Below are 18,418 nucleotides of genomic sequence, written 5' to 3'. Positions count from 1 at the left end.
AAAAAAATATATATACACACATATATATATATATATATATATATACACACATACATATATATATATATATATATATATATACACATATATATATACATATATATATATATATATATATATATATATATATATATGTATACATATAGTGTTTTGATTGGAGTTGCAATGTTGTGAAATTTTCAAGAGCCGACTGACTGCAGTTCTAATACTATTCAAAGTCAACAAAATGTCACCCTCTGGTCTTCCAACCAGGTCATCTTTTTAAAATATTTCACACAGTATGCTTACTACCTAGAGATGGCTGACATCGCAGCCAAGCATGCTCCTGAAATTGACAGCAGTTCTTATGGATGCATCAATAGAATCAAAAGCATATGCACTTTATCTTTTGCTGGTAAGTGTCTCTCCAATTTAACACTGCTGCCTGGCAATAGTTAGACACCAAGATAAGCTTTAATATGGATGTCTGACACTAACAGATATAGGTTGGATAACTAACTCTCCTAACAGGAAAGTTGCTTCCAATGCACTGATTCCTTGCAAGATGAAGCAAAGTCAACATTGTTTTATGGAACTGTTTTGGATTCAAAGTAATGGTGCAAGTGTCTGCTTTACAAATGGCAAGATGGCCTGATTCATTAGCACCTACTTTAAGTAAAAAGCAATGAGAGTGACTGTGGGATGTTTCATTAGTAATGCCTTAGAAAGGCCTGCTTTACTGGTGTAGATGAATAAAGCTTGGACTGCACGACCCAACTGATAACTGCAGACTTGCCTGTCCTCGAAGGGGAGTGCAAGCTCAGCGGAATATACTGTAATTTTTTTTAAGCTCAGTAGAAACTGAAGCCCCCCCCCCAGAGCACTAGCTTCAAGAGAGGGCATGGTTGTCTTGAAAGTTTAAATTATCTGTGGTAAGGGTGTCATGGCCTTGTTGACACCTAATGAACACTGAACCCTGAGCATATTACTTGGCATGCAGTGTGGAGGTTAGGCTGCAACAAACACAATCTATGATGTCTTCTCTCAATAAGGGATCCTGTTCCAGACTATTAAGAAAGACTGGGCCAATAGACTGAGGGAGTGTCAGCAGAAAAATGATTGCAAAAATGTATAAAGAAAAATAAATAATGCTTTAAAAGGACGTCAACATGGAATAAATCCTGCTGCTGCTATCTTCTTAAAAAATGGCAAGTATCTTTTTGAAAGATGGTGCTATTCAGTTTCCCAACCCAAGTCCTCAGCCAGTAAACAACGTTTTTTAGTTGGAAAATTAATACAAGCTACACAATATCTTCACTGCCAATATCATGTGGATGAAGGGAATCTTTTCCAGTAACACAAGATTAAAGGGCTGGAAGACTGTCTAAAGTATCTGCCCCAGCTTGAGAATTATAGAAACAGAGTTTTATTCTGATTTCACTGAGATAATCAGAACTTTTTGATGGAATTACAGTAGTACTTTATGTCTGCAGTGATACTCAAATATTTTCATGCAGCAAATAACTAGTCTTAAGACGTTTGATGGAAGCCAAGTGTTGTTCCAAGGACTATACTGACCAAATTTATCATGAAGAACTTGCTTATTTGCTTCTTTACAGAGGACTCCAATGAAAGGACAATTCTGACTTTTCTCTACAGTGGGACCAATACCAGCTGAGATTTCCCTTTCCACCTGCTTGACAAAAGCTCCTCATCTTCCACCTGTACTGACAAAGCTGCGCAATCTGCTCGGACACAGAGTATGAAATTGTTCCCATTTAATGTCTCTGGCACTTCTAAATCTTTATGTAGTATACCACTCTTTTAATACGACAATTTAATTTCAAAAGTAAAGCTGTGAATTTTGTTTCGTCACTCATTTAAATGCTGAAAATTATTTGGCAAAAAATGCTTGCAACAGTTCCAACCTGCTAATTTTGAGTCTTTTTTATATATATTTTTTTAATGTGCACGTCATTAATAATACAACAGCCAAGTAGAATAAGCAGTTTGAAAATTTTTAGGTACAAATTATATACCACAAATACATTTACTAAAAGACTTGAGGGGAAAATCATTACACCAATTAAAAAATTGCAATAACTAATAAAATATATATTGCCAAAACAATCAGTGTAAAACAAACAAAATGTAATGTTATTTATTTACTGACTGAAGAATCTGAATGCGGGTACTGATCAAAGCACTATTCAAAGGGAAAACTTGAGGGGCTAATTTTTGAGTGGTTAATTTATGAAAAAACATCTGCCCATAAAGGCTAAGTGTGTGCACCTGTACAAATCAGAATGCTGTCAAGAAGGACCTGCATTGGCTCATACAAGGGGATATAAACAACAGAGAAATGGACGGGATCTGCAGTGCTCTGCACTTCAGTTAGACCCAAAACACACTTGTCAAAATGATTTGCTCCAATTAAGATAAAGTCTCCATAAAGACAGTTTTGATTTTATAAGAAACAGAGAAATTTATGATCGTGGATGCAGCATATTAATGTTCTAGAGATGAAGACTACCACAAATGTCTTGAGGTGAAGTGGGGCTATGCAAATGGGGAAACAGCTATCTGCTCAATCACTTAACCTAAATATAAATGCGACACGTGAGCTAAAATAAACTTATTCATACATCATAAAGCTTATTTATTACCTGCCTCAATGTCAATGACTGATTATTCTCTCAGACTTTCCACTTAGTAATACTGTTACAAACAATTCTCCAAAATATCCGCAGGTAACACTAACACACAACATACGACTCCAGGTCTGTTCACATAAAACTTCCAAACACCATTAGGCCACAGGAGAACACTTGACTCACAGCAGTGTATTATCGGTGAATATTATGCATAAAAACAAAAGGTAATGTTAAAGGTTTGTTAGTGCTGCTTAACCATTCAAGTACTTTTCACATTACCTAAGCAATACAGCCTTCTGAAAAATAGTACAATGTTTAAAAATCCCAAATCAAAGTGCTAAGTAAACATAATCCATGTACCACAAGTTACTAGCTACTTTTTTTTCGCATTTCTGGTAGTAAACTGAATTAACCTATCAAAATAAGAAAAATATAACCATTCATAATTCTGATCCTGCACATACAAAAACAGACAGAACTATAATACTATACTTTGGTTATTGTCACTATGTCCAGTAGATTAATCACAGTACTTGGTTAACCTTCAAACCTTTTTTAAAAAGAAAAGTGGGATAAAGCAGTAGGCATACTACTGACTTTTCATGACAAGCATTTGACAGCCTTAGTCTGGTTTCATAGAGGAAGCATGAAGTTGACTTAGAGCACTTGTAATGATAAATATTTTCACACAATCCCATCACTGCCACTTCCATATTTTAAATCAAAACAGAGTTCCATGTACCACAGAAATGGATAAGTGTACAAGGCAAAGCTTGAATGCTGCTGTACCCCCCTCCCCAAAAAAAAGATCAAAGCAATTTTAATGATAAATGCATAGATGACTTTGATGTTTAACAATCTAAGACAACATCATGCCAGTGAACTCTAAATCCCACAACACTCATTTTACCATGTCATACAGACAAACCAAAAGCACTCATCAGTCCATATTTTAGTTGAAGTTAATTTCCTTCTAATAACTACTGCTACATGATCACAACATGCTTCTGGAAAAGAAACTTTGGTGTTTCAAATATGTGTGCTCAACTGTATGTTCACAATGGAATGTTATCAAAGGGATACAACTAATCCCCAAACTTGCAGACAATGTGCTGAATTATGCAAGAAATGTGTGCAATGTGATTTTAAGAGGAGGATACTGTGAAAAAAGCAAAAGGCCTAACAGCTATTACTCTCATCTAAAGTCCCCTGGAATGAATCACTGCAATCGTAAAATGGGCCATTTTTTGTTTGACCACCACCACCACTTGAATCACGCAAGAAAAGCATTATACCATCAAAGTTTCCCCTGGAGTACCCTACTGTGAATGCAAAACTACATATTTTAGCAGGATATATACTTTATGATATTTGTTCTGGGATACGGCAGTGTACATGACTAGGTTTTGCAACTATTGAGCATATAGTAATTTCACAGTGTTATCCCCTCCATGATACTATCCCAAAAAAAATTCACATGTACAACAAAAGTTGATCAGGACAACTGTCTTGCATGACCAGCTACAAATAAAGGGACAATGACAAAATTCTGGCAAAGTAAACCATAACCCCTGCTGCAGGCTCATAGCCCTGAAAAGACTTGGTCATCTCTATTCTCTTTAAGACCTATTTCCATTCATATTGGTTACATAATTAATATATGCTTGATTAAAACACTTCATACTAGAATTTCTTGATCAACAGGAAGCATAATTTTATAAAAGAACTACCAGTTAATCCAGTGGAAGCACATTAGTCCTGCTTCACCAAACAGGTGAGACCATTATCACAGTCAAATGATTGTTTCCTCTCTTAAATGTAATATGCACACAAATCTCAACTGAAGTATGAAAATGTAGTTTGGAAAAATACAATAAAATTGAGGCAAATGTATACACAGTTGTGGAAACTTTGTAAAATGGACTAATCAGTGCTGCTGAAACAAACAATCCAGTAGCTCTAAGAAAATACAGATATGGTAGAAAAAGTAAGAAATTTTCACCAAGATGCCAATAATTACCAAGCACAGAGCAAATGGTACAGAAAATATACAACTCCAGTGTGTACACACTTTAATCAACAGAATCACTGCACTGAACAGACAGTGAATATGCTGCGTCTTCAGTTTCACTTCCTTTGCTCACAGCAATTTCAGAAATGGGTTGGATTCCTTGTTCTTTGTCCAAAGAAATCTGTGTCTCCTCTACAACCTCCGTTATGCTGCATGGCTGAAGTTGTTCACTGGCCTGGTACAAACCTCCTCCTCCATCAGACAACTGTCCCTGAAGGACTTCAACCTTCTTATTCAAATCATTTCTCTCCACCTGCAGAGCACGACACAACTTCTCTAAACGTTCCAGTTTTACATGTAGACCTTTGTATTCCTTATCTCGGACAGTCTTCTGTAAAGGAAAAGAATGAACTGTAAAGAAATGTCATGTAGTACAAAATGAAAATGAAACAAAACGATAAGGGTAAAAAGATTTCATAATGTAACTTTCATTTATTTTTCCTGAATGTTTCATCCCATCAACCAACTGCTGATGCATACAAAAGCAATGCCACACCACAGCTGGTTAGCAAGCAAGGATGCATGAATGCTGGCTAACTTTTACTGGAAGATGACGAGTTTTAACTTCTCAGATGAGACATGGTTCCATAGGCAACTACACAACACAATTCACGTATGGTCACTTATGGAGCCAAAAACCGTCTAACAAGCAAGCTACAGTATTTTCTAGCCATAAACTAGATTATCTGCAAGCAGCATCAGTTAAATGCATAAATACATCATACAATCAAATAAATAATGCAGAGGTATATTTCAGCAACACTTTTTAGCATGTCAGTCATTTAAAAAATGTATCTGCCAAGAATTTGCAAGTTAAAATGCTATTCAAAAAAGACCCCTAACCAATTTCCATAAATTAGCTGCCAAACACCTGGAAGTTTATAAGCATTTTAAAAAGAGCTGTGTTATACTACAAAAATCTTTCAAACTCCAAGGAGTCTTTTACAACAGACTTCTTTCTGAATCTCAAATTCTAAGGAGCCAATTCCAGACTTCACCCATCCGCAGACTTCACCCATCCGCAGGACAGACCACTTGTTTACATTTAGTAAATGACTTCCTATTGACCAACACTAAGATTCAATAGGATTCTTTCATCTCTTCTTAATGTGTTTACATTAGTTAAGCTAATCACAAAAAAATCACCACCTTACTGGGCCAAATGCATAAATAAACTCCACAGCATTAATCTCACCTGGCTAGATTTGTTTATTTCCTGCAAGTCTTGTTTTAGTGTGTCAACACGAATGCATTTCTAACACACGACAGGAATCACCTAGCAAACCAGTACTAAGCCTCCCCCCTTGGTCCACAAGGTGTACAGAAGTTACTGCAAAACAGCAGTGGGAGGAAGAAGGGATGCAATATTGGCAATAGTCAAGGAGTCAATCTGCATGAACTATAATCAATGTAGGTATCTTTTTAGAGCACGGTGGTGGTGCTGCGGTAGCGTTGTTGCCTCCCAGTAAGACGTCCAGTTCGATTCTCAGCGAAAGCGTCTTCTGTGTGGAGACATGCGTGAATGGGCATACCTTCGTTGAAGGTTGTGCGTCAGGGCTGGCAACTCGGCACGTAAAAATCTACTGCCAATCATTAGCGGACGGGAGTTCCACTGCGGCGACCCCTAACCGGGAAAAGCCGAAAGACAACAACAAAATAATGTACAGAATTCTATATATGGAGAAACCCCGGTAAGCTTCCTAAAATAACATATGAACATATGTATGTTATCAGATCAAAGATGATGACAATGCATTATATGAACATACTCTGAAATGTGTGGATAGTATGTTTAAGTTTGATGTATTGGAAAAAGTTGACTACGTACAGTTCTTGAGGAGCACCTTGACTGAAAGGGATATAACAAATAAAACCTAACGGCAGTCACTGAGCACAGCATAAACGATATGGAGAATTTTAAAGTGTTTTCAAATACAAGAGGCCTGCAACACTGAAATGAATATGGTAATGCCAGTGGTCACATATGTTAGTCTATATAATTTTAATGATCTGTTTTTAAGTTCACAGTCTTATAACATCCAAGGTGGATGAAAATGTTAACTGTGAAGTTTGCTTTTTGGAATAAAAACATTTGTATAATTCTTTTTTTTTTTTTAGTTCACTTCATAAGCAAAAGACTGATTTTGGCAGCAAGCCTTGTTTGACTAACTTGTAAAGACAGCAAGCTCGCTTTACGAACTCTTTGGACCAAATTCCAAAGCATTTGCCTCTCTGTAAATGAATTACTGTGATGTAACCATGCCCTGGTTCCGAAAACTTGTTCTCTTTGAAAGTCCTATCTATACAACAGGATTACAACAGGCCAGACTCCAAAAAAACTTGCTCTTTGTAAATGACTTACTCCTGTGTACACACCACAGTAAGTCACTTACACAGACAGCAAACCTTTTGGAATAAGTCTTTACATTCCACTGACTAAGAACTACCATACAGCGATAATACATAACTAACATACAGCGCATATAAACTGCTCTCAATGGAAGTATCATACGACTTTGCTTGTTGGTAGGCACTCTTATTTTAAACAAAAGAGAACACCTGACTAGCTTTCTCCAGTTGAATAACCACAATTAAACATACTACACTGTATTTCTCAAACTAAATATCTTTTAGGGATCTGCTTGTCAAATAATCCTGTCACTTATCTCCTAGACTACATAATTGTCCCCATGTTTGTATATGGAACAAATCTCTACCAAGTACTAGGAATTCCTTGATAACATTTAAATCGCTGTCCTGCAAATTTCATGCACCATCCTACATCATCTATTTTAACTTCTTTGTAGTTTCTACTTTATCACATTTTTGCAAGTTAGAAATTTCTGCTGTCTTTTGCCAAGACTGATGTATTCTATATTGTTGCCTTATTGGCCTGATAAAGGCCACAGTGGCCCATGGATCAGTTAAACTTACCTGGATAAAAATAAATCTGAATATATAGATAGATAAAAGGTGAAACTTCAGTAGCTCTTTCTAAGCAAAGCACAACAAATGGGCAGCCATTATCTACTTCTGATTCCTTAGAAAGACCAAAGGCTCAAATTATCTCAGTTCTATGCTTCTTATAATAAACTACACCCAGGAATTCCATAAAGTACCCTTGGAGACTCCCCTGTAGTCAAAATACCACATACACAGAAATACTGCTAGTGAATTACAAAACTTTCCCTAATATTTCAATTGTGTACTTTTCATCTCTAGATTATAAACCTGAAATCCTTATTGGGATAAAATGACATATAGTAACTTATTTACATTTTTATAGTAAGCACATTTGAAGGTTAAAAAGCAAACATCAGTAAGATGGCTGCACATTAAGTAACAGCTTATTTCTAGCACTCCTAGTGTGAAAACAGAAACCCAACAGAGAAGGCCAGTAGACTTCTGTTTATGGGTAAATTTCAGTAACTGGTTAGTAAGTGCACTGTCTGGATGCCAGGAATAGGGAAATATACAAGATCTGGAAAAAAATAAGCTACAAAAAGTGAGGAAGACACTGATTAGGGAGAAGTCTGCAGCTGTTCAGCAAAAAACAATGCAACCTTCAGATATGACTTCTAGTAACATACAGGACGAGGACGATGCAAAACAACTGCATACAGACCTAGTTAAAATAAGCAAAACACTGATAGAGTATAACAAACAACAAAAGCTGGAAAAAATGGAAGAAGCTTTACATATTCAGAAGAGATGATAAAGCTGTAAAAATCAGAGGGTGAAATAAAAAAAAAGGATAGCTGAATATGAGACGGCTCAGGAAGAGAGGTTTCAAAAATTCGAATTAGAGGGCAGAGCACAGAGAAAATCTGAGATTTTTAGCTATGCCAGAGAAGCTGGAAGGAACAGACTGCATTAATTTTATAAAAGCACAAATAACCAACTGGAACGGCATTCCACAGCAGGAGTGGTTAGTTGAAAGGGCACATCGTGTGTATGCTCCAAACCTGACTATAAGAAAGCAACCTAGACCTTTAATCTTAAATATGCAATCCTACTAGCAGGAAGAGTTGATTCTGACAAAATGGTGGCAGAAGAACAAAGTATTAAAAGTGGAAGACAGCAGTGTTTGTGGGCAATGATTACTCACTGTACAGCAGACAGAAGAGGAGCAAATGTACTCTACTATGCAGGGAATGTCAAGATGCAGGTGTGAGATTCAAACTGCAGTACCCAGCTGTTTTCAAGGCATTCTTCCCTGGAGGGGCAAAATTGTTTTTTGATTAAGTACGTGCTAACGAAGAAATACAAAAGTTTGCCCAACAAAAAATGAGTTGTGAAAACAAAGGAGATTTTGCTAATTCTTCTGGTAATAAAGACCAGAGAGAGACTGTACCTGTGAAATCTTTTCCACTGAGAGAAGGAAGGGAGCACGAGAGTTGACCACTAGAATCGAGAGTACATTGGAAATGAAAGAGAGAGGATTTTGGAGATAAGTAATAAAACCAGTAACTTAATATAGGATTACACTGCAATAATTATATTTGTGAAATATGGCGGAACAAGAAAATCTGAAAATATTGGACTTTTTCAGAGTTAGTTGGACTTGTATGGTACTCTAAGTGTATCCCCTACTTCATGTCATTAATATTTGGAAAAGTGCTTTGATTAGGGCAACAGGAGGGAGAAAGTTAACTGTAAATAAAGATTTTTTTCTTAAAGCATATGCCCTACTTCATGTCACCACATCTTTTTAAAAAACATCTTAAAGAATATCTTAAAACTCATTGGCTTTGTCCCTGCACAAACCCTGACTAATTATCCCCTTTACTCCACTTCTACTATGTTTGCCTGTCCTAACAATTAAGCTAACCTCAAACAAAGAGGTAATATGATCTCTGTCTTAGTACAAAATAAAAAAAAAAATCTTTGTATGTTTTTTTTCCTCTCAAATGTTTATTTTCTGTATTTGATCTTAGTTTATCCCCACTAAATGACTCTGTACACATTTATCTCAAATATTATCTGTATTTGATCACAGCTTAATCCCACTAAATGACACCGTACACATTTATCTGAGTTTGTCTTTTCGGCTTTTCCCGGTTAGGGGTCGCCACAGCGGAACTCCGGTCCGCTAATGATTGGCAGTAGATTTTTATGGTGCAGAGTTGCCAGCCTGACGCACAACCTTCAGCGAAGATTGCCCATTCAAACATGTCTTTTGGAGGCCACTCGACCGCGGGGAGGACATGCAGACTCCACACAGAAGGCACTCCAGCCGAGAATCTAACAGGAGAACCTCTTGTGAGGCAACAACGCTACCGCTGTACCACCGCGGCTTTCATACACATTTATCTTAGTAGAGTCTATATTTTATATTAATATTGTATAATAAGTTACTGCCTATGCTTGGAGCTTTTCTCCCTGAGCCTCTACTGAAAATGGACATGTATCCAGTTAGATTAGCCCAGTCAACAAATGTAAAATAAATAAAAATATAAATAGTACCAATTTTGTGGCATGTGATTTTTCTTCACATGCTATAAAATTTTTTTCAGTTATTTTTAATTGCAACGGAAATTGTAAACAGATACGTTTTTTCCCTTCTTTTCTTTCTCCCTCTGTCTTTTCTTGCTCAGTTTTAAGAAATGTAGGCACTGCAATATATAAAAAAAAGCCTGGTTAAAAAGCATGATAGACGTGTTTTTCCTTCATTCTTGCATGTGGAAATGATAGATTAAAGACCTTAGATTGATTTATTACGTTTTTGGAGAGAGCAAGTAAATGAAAAAGAACACTGAATATTATGAGGCTTTTTTCTAACAAATACACTTAAGCTCAGTAACAATTCTGCAGCTGGTCTTCATGTTTCCATGGAAACAATCTGATAGTGAGAAACTGACGGCCTGGCTCTCATGTCTCCATGGAGACAATCTGATGAAGAGAAACTGGCTACAGTCTGGTGGAGAGTGATTGGCTGAGGAAAGAAAGAGAAACTGGCTAACAGACAGAACTGTTCTCTGAAAGCATTCAGGAGTTTTCTCAAAGTAGATAATCTTCTCTGAAGGCATTCAGGGGCTTTCCAAAGGTAGTTAACGTTCTCTGAAAACATTTCGGGGGGGGTTTCCAGCTGCAAGAGCTACAAAGATAAGACAAAACTAATCAGCACTTAGTAGAAGCACAGGCTGTACTGTGCTTCTTAGCATGGATGACCTTTCTTTTAGGTTAACTCAAGTCTGAGTGGGACTGTCAGTTTGGGACTTTCGCTCCTATAAGTTATGAGTGACAGCATTTAGTTACCAGGTTTTAGGGGGTAATGGGGGTGTGTTTAAGGGCTTTCAATAAAACAAAAAGTTTTATAACGTGCCACGGGCTCAAATGGATATGACAAGAAACTATATAAAAGTTCAACCTGCCAAACAGTGTATGCATGTAACACAAAAGTTGGAACTAGACATTTTAAAAAAAGGTGATGTCCTTCTATTCCCATGTTGGGAGTATTCAAAACCTTTGGGTTATCCTCTGCATAGTTTCCCAAACATCCAGCCAGTATACAAAAGCTTTAGTGACTGCAAGGTACGTGGGATGTCTGACATTGACCATAGGGTGTGTGCGAGCGCCATAAAAAGTGAAATCTGCATGTACCTTTCCTCAGAACATCTCTGTCGCCAATTAAACATTAGTTGTTCCTGTCGTCCTAGCTTTGAAATTAAGATAAGTACTCCACTGGGCCGGTTTTCTTCTCTTTTTCATCACTGCATGCCTGTTTAGGTTCATGTCATCCAGGAAAGTAAAGTGTAGGTACGAACATCAGATCCCACATAAGGACACCCATGACCTTTGGCTTTTCTGTTTAGGGCCCAACCATGACCATAAAACCTGTGTGATTTGTATGGCCTTCCTTCCTAAGACTCTTCGTAGCAGTCTGCACTCTCTAAACAACTTAGAAAGTCAGTGTCTTAAACGTCTGGCTTTGGCAATGGAAGGGTCAGACCATCGAGCCTCCAGAAAAGAAGGCTAAAGTTCCCAGGCCTGAACTTACTGCTGCACCTCCTCCACCAAACGTTCGCCTGGAGGAACATACAGAATCAGCAGAGTTAAGTAGAATGGGCACCATTTCAGAGGTCACAGAACCTACGGCTGAAAGCACTCTCCTGAAGGTTTTGTAGACGTCGGGTGCTGATGAGGGGGAACCCTTGCTCAAAAGACATCCAGACTGGTCCTTCCACTGCTTTAGAACAGTCCAAACCTAGGCCCTCCTTAGACCCATTGCCACCCAGGCCTACCTATTCATTAAAAAAAACACAAAAGACAAAACATGTTTCTCCTCCAAGCTTGCCTGATTAAATAAGCTTTGAAAGAGAGCTTTGCCAATGCCTTCACAGCCCTTAGGCCTTCTATGCCTGCCTTCCCCTCTGGCTGCCCCTCCAGTTATCAGTCCTAGGCCTCAGACTGCATATCCTCACTCTCTTGATGCTGAGGACTCTTCAGATTTCCTATGCCCGTCAGATGCCTTCCCTCCTTGGGTATGCCTCTGCTGAGGGTGGCTCTGCTGAGACAGACTCCACAACAGAGCACCTCACCTCGAAACATCTCTAAAATGAGTTTTTTTTAAATGGGATTTCACTGAAATGCCCCAAGTTCAATAGAGGTGGCATGAACTCTTACAAATGGACACCCCTTCACCGTCTTCCAGCCTTTTTGGACACCTTCAGTGCAGCCTCTCAAAAACCCTGATTCACAACCAACAGCCCCTAGAAGGCCTGACATGTTCTATAAGTTCCCAGAAGGGGCCACATTTCTAATTAAATGCCTAGTTGCAGACCCTGGCACTGCTTCAGTCACTGCAGACAAACCTTCCTGATTACTTCCCACTGATAAGGACAGCAAGACAATGGAACACACTGGCAAAAAAGTATAAACCCCTGCCACCTTGGCTTTTCAGGTGGTCAACTACCAGACACAAAGTATTCCCTGGCCCTTTTGTCCCAGTTTTGTAAAGATTTTGGCTGATCTTCCAGACTTGCCTTCTACGGCTCAAATGTCTAGCCTTATCTCCTTATCCTTTCATGTGACAAGGCATTCAATCAGGTGCTATGATGCTGCAGAGGTCTTGGCCAGATCTGCAGCTACTGCCTCTGTGCTTAGAAGGTATTCTTGGGCTAAGGCTCCAACCCCTTTCTGATATCAGGGCTAAATATCTGGATGCACCCCTGGACAATTCTGCCCTTTTTTGGGGCTAAAGTGGCACAGTTTTTCAAAGCCCTGTAGCAAAAAGGGAAGGAATTAAAAGACTTAAAATAAGAAGTTATGTACTCACCATAACGTTCCATCTGAGTAGGTAAACTTCATTTGTCAGCAACCTATGGGATTCGGATCCGACCTCGGATCCGAGCCGGCAGTTTTCAACAGCTTTAGATCCGAGCTCCACGCTCCTCCCCCTACCCATAATCCCCTGCCAACCCTGACTGACCTCAGATCAAGTTTGCCCAAAAGCAGATACTGCCCGAAGACTAATACTTTCAAGATAAGTGGGTAACACCCATGGAGCTGAGTATGAAAACATTCATAAGTGAGGGGGCAGGAGGGAGGGACGGTTGCTGACAAATGAAGTTCACCTACTCAGATGGAATGTTATGGTGAGTACATAACTTCTTAATCTGAAGTAGTTAACTTCATTTGTGCAGCAACCTATGGGACAGAGTCCCCAGCTACCTGAACCTTGGGCGGCCTTCATGGAAGGATGTTTCGGAGCACTACAGAGCCAAAGGATGCTCTCCCTCTGGAGATAATGTCCAATTTATAGTGATTGATAAAGTATGAGATGAGGCCCAAAAGGCTGCTGAACAAATATCATCCAAAGAGACTCTAGCTCTAAAAGCTGCAGAGGTAGACATAGACCGAGTAGAGTGGGCACGGACTCCCTGAGGTGCGGGCCTGCCAGAACTTTCGTATGCTAAAAGGATACACTGCGAGATCCATCTAGACAGCGTGACTTTAGACACAGATTTACCCAAGTTAAATTTGGCAAAGGAGATGAACAACTGGTCAGAGTGCCTGTGACCAGATGTCCTGTGGATGTAGAAGCGAAGTTGTCTATGCACATCCAGTGAGTGTAATTTATATTCCCCTTTGTTTTGGTAATTAGGGAAGAAGACTGGTAGGTTGATGGACTAGTTAATATTCGATTCAGAGGCAATCTTGGGAAGAAAGGAGGAATTGGTCCTGAGGTAAACTCTATCCTTGTGAAAAGTCAAATATGGGGGTATTACACAGAGGGCCTGTAGATCAGAGACCCTTCGAGCCGAGGTGATAGCGACAAGAAAGGCCGTTTTCCATGACAAGAATTTAAGATCTACTGAAGCTGCAGGCTCAAATGGGGGAGCTGTTAAGGCCTGAAGCACCAGAGTTAAATCCCAAGGAGGGACTACATCCTTCACTGAAGGTCTGAGCAGAAAGGTGCCCTTCAAAAAGGTCTTACACAATTTTGTGGTGATCAAAGGGCCCAGTTCATTTCCCACGTGATAATGAGAGAGAGCTGCTAATTGAACCTTGACTGTGGAGGAGCTAGCCCCCTGATGAAACAGCCCTGACAGGAAGTCTAATACTGCTGGCAAAGGAGCTGTGAAAGGATCCAAATTTCGAAGTTCCGCCCAAATGGAGAAACGTTTCCATTTGTTACTATAGACATTTCTAGTAGAAGGCTTGTGCGCTGCTACTAGAATAGTTTTAACTGGGGAAGAGATACTGGGAGTCCTAGCTACAAGTGGAACTGGAGCAGCCAAGATGTGAGCTTGGGGATTGTCCAGATTCGGGACTGGGAGATCTAGGGGGTGGGATATTAGATCCGGATGGGGATCCAGAATCCAAGGGGGATTCACCAGATGAGACCAAAGGAAAGGGAACCAAGGTTGCCGAGGCCAGAATGGGGCAATGAGGATTATCCTGCTCCCCAACCGGCTGGCTTTCTGCAGAAACTTCAGCATCAGAGGAAGAGGAGGGTAAGCATAAAGTAGACAGTGAGGCCAAGCATGCACCAGAGCATCTCTCGGAGGTTCCCCGGAGGGGGAAATGAGAGCGAAGTAGTCGTAACATTTTGTGTTTGGGGGAGAAGCAAAGAGATCGCAACAGGGTTGACCCCATTCGGCGAAAATCTGATTCGCTATGTCAGAATTCAGAGACCACTCGGTGTGGTAACAGGATGGTGCGACTTAGTCTGTCCGCTAGGATGTTGGACCGCCCCGGAATGTGCGTTGCTATAAGAAAGCGGTTGGTGGAGATCGCCCATTCCCACACCCTCATGGCCTTTCGACAGAGTGGGTAGGACCTGGTTCCCCCCTGTTTGTTGATATACCAGGCAACAGACATACTGTCTGACTGAATCGCTATAGTTCCTACAGGAAGAAGGTGCTGAAGTGCTTGCAACGCTAACAGCACTGCCCTCGTCTCTAGGACACTGATATGCAGAGAGGTCTTCGTGGGGGCCCACGGGCCTTGGACTGTCCTGCCCGAACAATGCCCCCCCCACCCGAGGCAGGAGGCGTCCGTGGTCACCGTGGCTAGGGGAGGGGCCATAGAAAAAGGGGCGTCCTTCCTGGAGGTTCGGAGATTGGAGCCACCATAAGAGGGCCCTCTTGCAAGCCCTGCTGAGGGGAATGGGATGGCTCAGAGGAAATCCAAGGAAGGACCACTGGACCTGGGGGTCGACTGCAAGACCCTCATGTTCAAACGTGCCATTGGCAAAAGGTTGATTGCCGCCACCATTGAGCCTAGAGCCCTCAGGACCAATTCCGCCGGAGGTGCTGGAGAATGTAGAATGGCCTGCACATGTAGCCTCAGGGTTCGTAGCCGGTCTGTGGTCAAGAAAGCTAGGACCTGGTTTGTGTCTAATCTTGCCCCTATGAAGTCTATAGTCTGAGTCGGGGTAAGAGACGACTTCTCTATGTTGATAGTGATCCCCAGCTGGGGAGCTAGACGAAGAAAGTAGTTTCTGGCTGCGCAGAGTAGATGCCTTGTTGGGGTAGTCAGGAGCCAGTCGTCCAGGTACAGGTAGACCTGGATTCCCTGGAGCCTCAGGTGGGCCGCAATCACTGCTAACACTTTGGTGAACACCCTGGGGGCTGTGGTGAGACCAAAGGGAAGGACCCTGAATTGGAAATGACTGGCTCCTAGCCGGAAGCGGAGGAACCTTCTGGATCGCCTGTCCATCAGGATGTGGTAGTAAGCATCCTTGAGGTCTATAGAGCACATCCAGTCGTTCTCCCGCAAAAGGGGGAGAATGGATTGAAGGGTGACCATGCGGAACTTTTCTTTGGTTACTGACAGGTTCAGGGAGGAGAGGTCGAGGATAGGTCTTAAGTCCCCTGTCTTTTTTTGGCACCAAAAAGAACCCGGAGTAAAACCCAGACCCGCACTGGTCTGGGGGGACGTGTTGGATGGTTCTTTTCCAGCAACTGTTGGATTTCTGTTGCTGCGGCCTCCCTCTGATTGGGTGGGACATCGGGGAGGTATCTGGGGCTGCGTGGATAAAGAGAAAAGGGAATATGATATCCTCTGGATATAATGCAAGGCACCCAGTGGTCCGCCGTGATGGACTCCCAAGCTTCTAGGTGCTTCGGGAAATGCCCCCCCCCGACTGCCTCCAGAGTGGAGCAGTCGGGCAACCCCTCAGGGGTGTTGCGTGGGTTGGTCCGAGAAGGGTTCTCTGGATCCAAAGTTGCGCGGGCCCCCTTTGCCTCTAGGGCGGCGTCCACCCTGCCCACCTCTGCCGTGGAAGGGGAGTCCGGAGCGGGACGGGACTGTTGCGACTTCCGGAACCACATCATCTTCTGTCCCTTTTGGCTCTTGGAGAAGGACCTCTGGGGAGCAGAGAAGCGGACTCTGACAGCAGACGTCTTCCCATCCTTCTCACTCTGGACCAAGGCATCGCGAACAGTTTTGCCAAAGAGGGCAGAACCATCGAAAGGGGCATTAGCGAAAGACGCCTTGAAGGATTCCACGAAATCACAGTGCCGGAGCCAGGCCTGACGCCTCATGACAAGGCCCGCTCCGCTGGCTCTAGCGGCTCCCTCCGTGGCATGGGATAGAAATCGCATAGAGGTGTTTGATATGGATCGGAGAGTGGCCATCCGGGTGGAGTGCAAATGTTTGTCCGCAGACATGGACTCGGGGGGGGGGGGGGTGACGCAGCATATTCTTTGATAAGGTCCCGCTGCAGCCGAAGCACATGTGCCATGTAGTTCAGCGACCTCACAGAGAAGGTAGCCGAACTAAAGACCCGCTTCCCTAAACGGTCCATCGGCCGAGACTCCTTGCTTGGGGGATGAATCGAGGGACTCTCCTGAGCTAGTTCCCTCTTGGTGGCAGCCGCCACCAACATGGCATCTACAGGGGGACCCTTAATCCAGTGGGACTTGTCAGAGGGTGGGCTAAGAATTTTGTCCGGGCGCTTGGGGACTGGCTCCACAGTGTCCGGCTCCTTCCACACCCTGGTAGTAATCAAATCTACCAGGGTTTCGGCCGGAGGGGACATCCAAGAGGTAGATGTGCCTGCTTCAAATGCCTCCAGGAACACGGATTCGTCCGAGGTAGGCTTTGGGGCAGACCCCCCCTCCCTTATCCTGAGCATCTCCATGATGTCACCAAATAAGACATCTTCGGGGGGGTGATCTTGGGGAGCCTTCCCCCTCCAAATCCGTGTCCTCGGTCAAGGACTCGAGGGAGTCCAGTTGTCTCCTTTTGCACTTTCGCTTGTGAGGAACCTCCTCGGGGGGCTGTCCGAGGAGGTCTCACCAGCCACGTCTTGTTCCAAAGGAACGACCTGGGACGTCAGAGCAGGCTGTCCCTGGGGCCGGGTGATGGAAGTCGGGCCCAACACAGAAGGAGTGCAGGGTGGAGCCGTGGGCAGGGGCCAGGAATTTCTCGACAGGGCCCTCTCCACCACGTCGAATGCAGAGGGAGAGCTGCTCTCTCTGGGATCCGAAAGCAGACCCTCCCTCGGATCCGAATGATGGATCGGGGCCGGCGAAGCGATCGGATCCGACGGACCAGTATGCTCCGATCTGGACAGAGCCGAAGGCATACTGATACCGCCGGATCCGAAACTCAGCCCTTGGCTCCGAGAGCTCGGATCCGAAGAAAATGGACCCGACAGACTCGAGGGAAGTGTCGGCGCCGAAGTACCAGAGACTATCGGCGCCGACACACCCCCGGCTCCAAGGCTGCCCGGCTCCGAAGACTCCGAGCCCGGGAAGCGGGACGGAGAAGGAGCTATCGGGGGGAAAAAAGGGGGTCGAGCCCCCCCCCCCCCCTCGCAGGAGCACTCCCATCTGCAGTTGGGCCTGGAGGAATCTTCTCATCATCCAGTCCAAATCTGCATCCGTGAGACTTCGGGTTGATCTCGATGAGGCCACCGAGGCGGGACAGGAGTGTCGCCTCGATGACCACGAAGGAGATCGGATCTCCTCCTCCTCAGGACCCAGTGAAAAGCACGGGGACCGGATCCAAAACGGAGGAGACCCAGAAGTCTTGGAGGGAGAAGACCCGCCGCTTGTGGTGCTTCTCCCTCCTTTTCTCTTTCCTGGCCTCCCTTCTCCTCCGGGCCTAAGGCGGGAGGTTGAGTCCTGGCCGGGGGGAGAGAAGCAGGAGGGGCAGCCGCCGCGGGAGCCACAGGAGGACCGGAGGTAGAAGCCGAATCCGGGGTCAGAAGACCCGCCAGAATCAGCTTGGACCTCCGGTCCTTGAGTGCCCTGGGAAT

At 43.0% G+C, this 18,418-nt stretch overlaps 1 protein-coding gene across 1 annotated transcript in view; it reads right to left on the bottom strand.

Annotated features, from left to right (window-relative positions):
* Positions 1-1,921: 1,921 nt before the first annotated feature.
* Positions 1,922-18,418, bottom strand: part of LOC122803170 (gamma-taxilin-like) — a gene marked incomplete at its 5' end in the record, with an annotated part of 754,895 nt that continues 738,398 nt past the window's right edge. Inside the window, one exon of the mRNA XM_044072786.1 lies at positions 1,922-5,035. Within this exon, the coding sequence (XP_043928721.1) occupies positions 4,706-5,035 (330 nt within the window). The remainder of the gene's footprint in view (positions 5,036-18,418) is intronic.

Source organism: Protopterus annectens, chromosome 5.part1 (genome assembly GCF_019279795.1).
Source record: "Protopterus annectens isolate FY-2018-M chromosome 5.part1, PAN1.0, whole genome shotgun sequence".
NCBI classification, from domain to species: domain Eukaryota; kingdom Metazoa; phylum Chordata; order Ceratodontiformes; family Protopteridae; genus Protopterus; species Protopterus annectens.
Note: the sequence above shows the minus strand (reverse complement) of the source record. Positions and strands in the feature narration are given on the sequence as shown.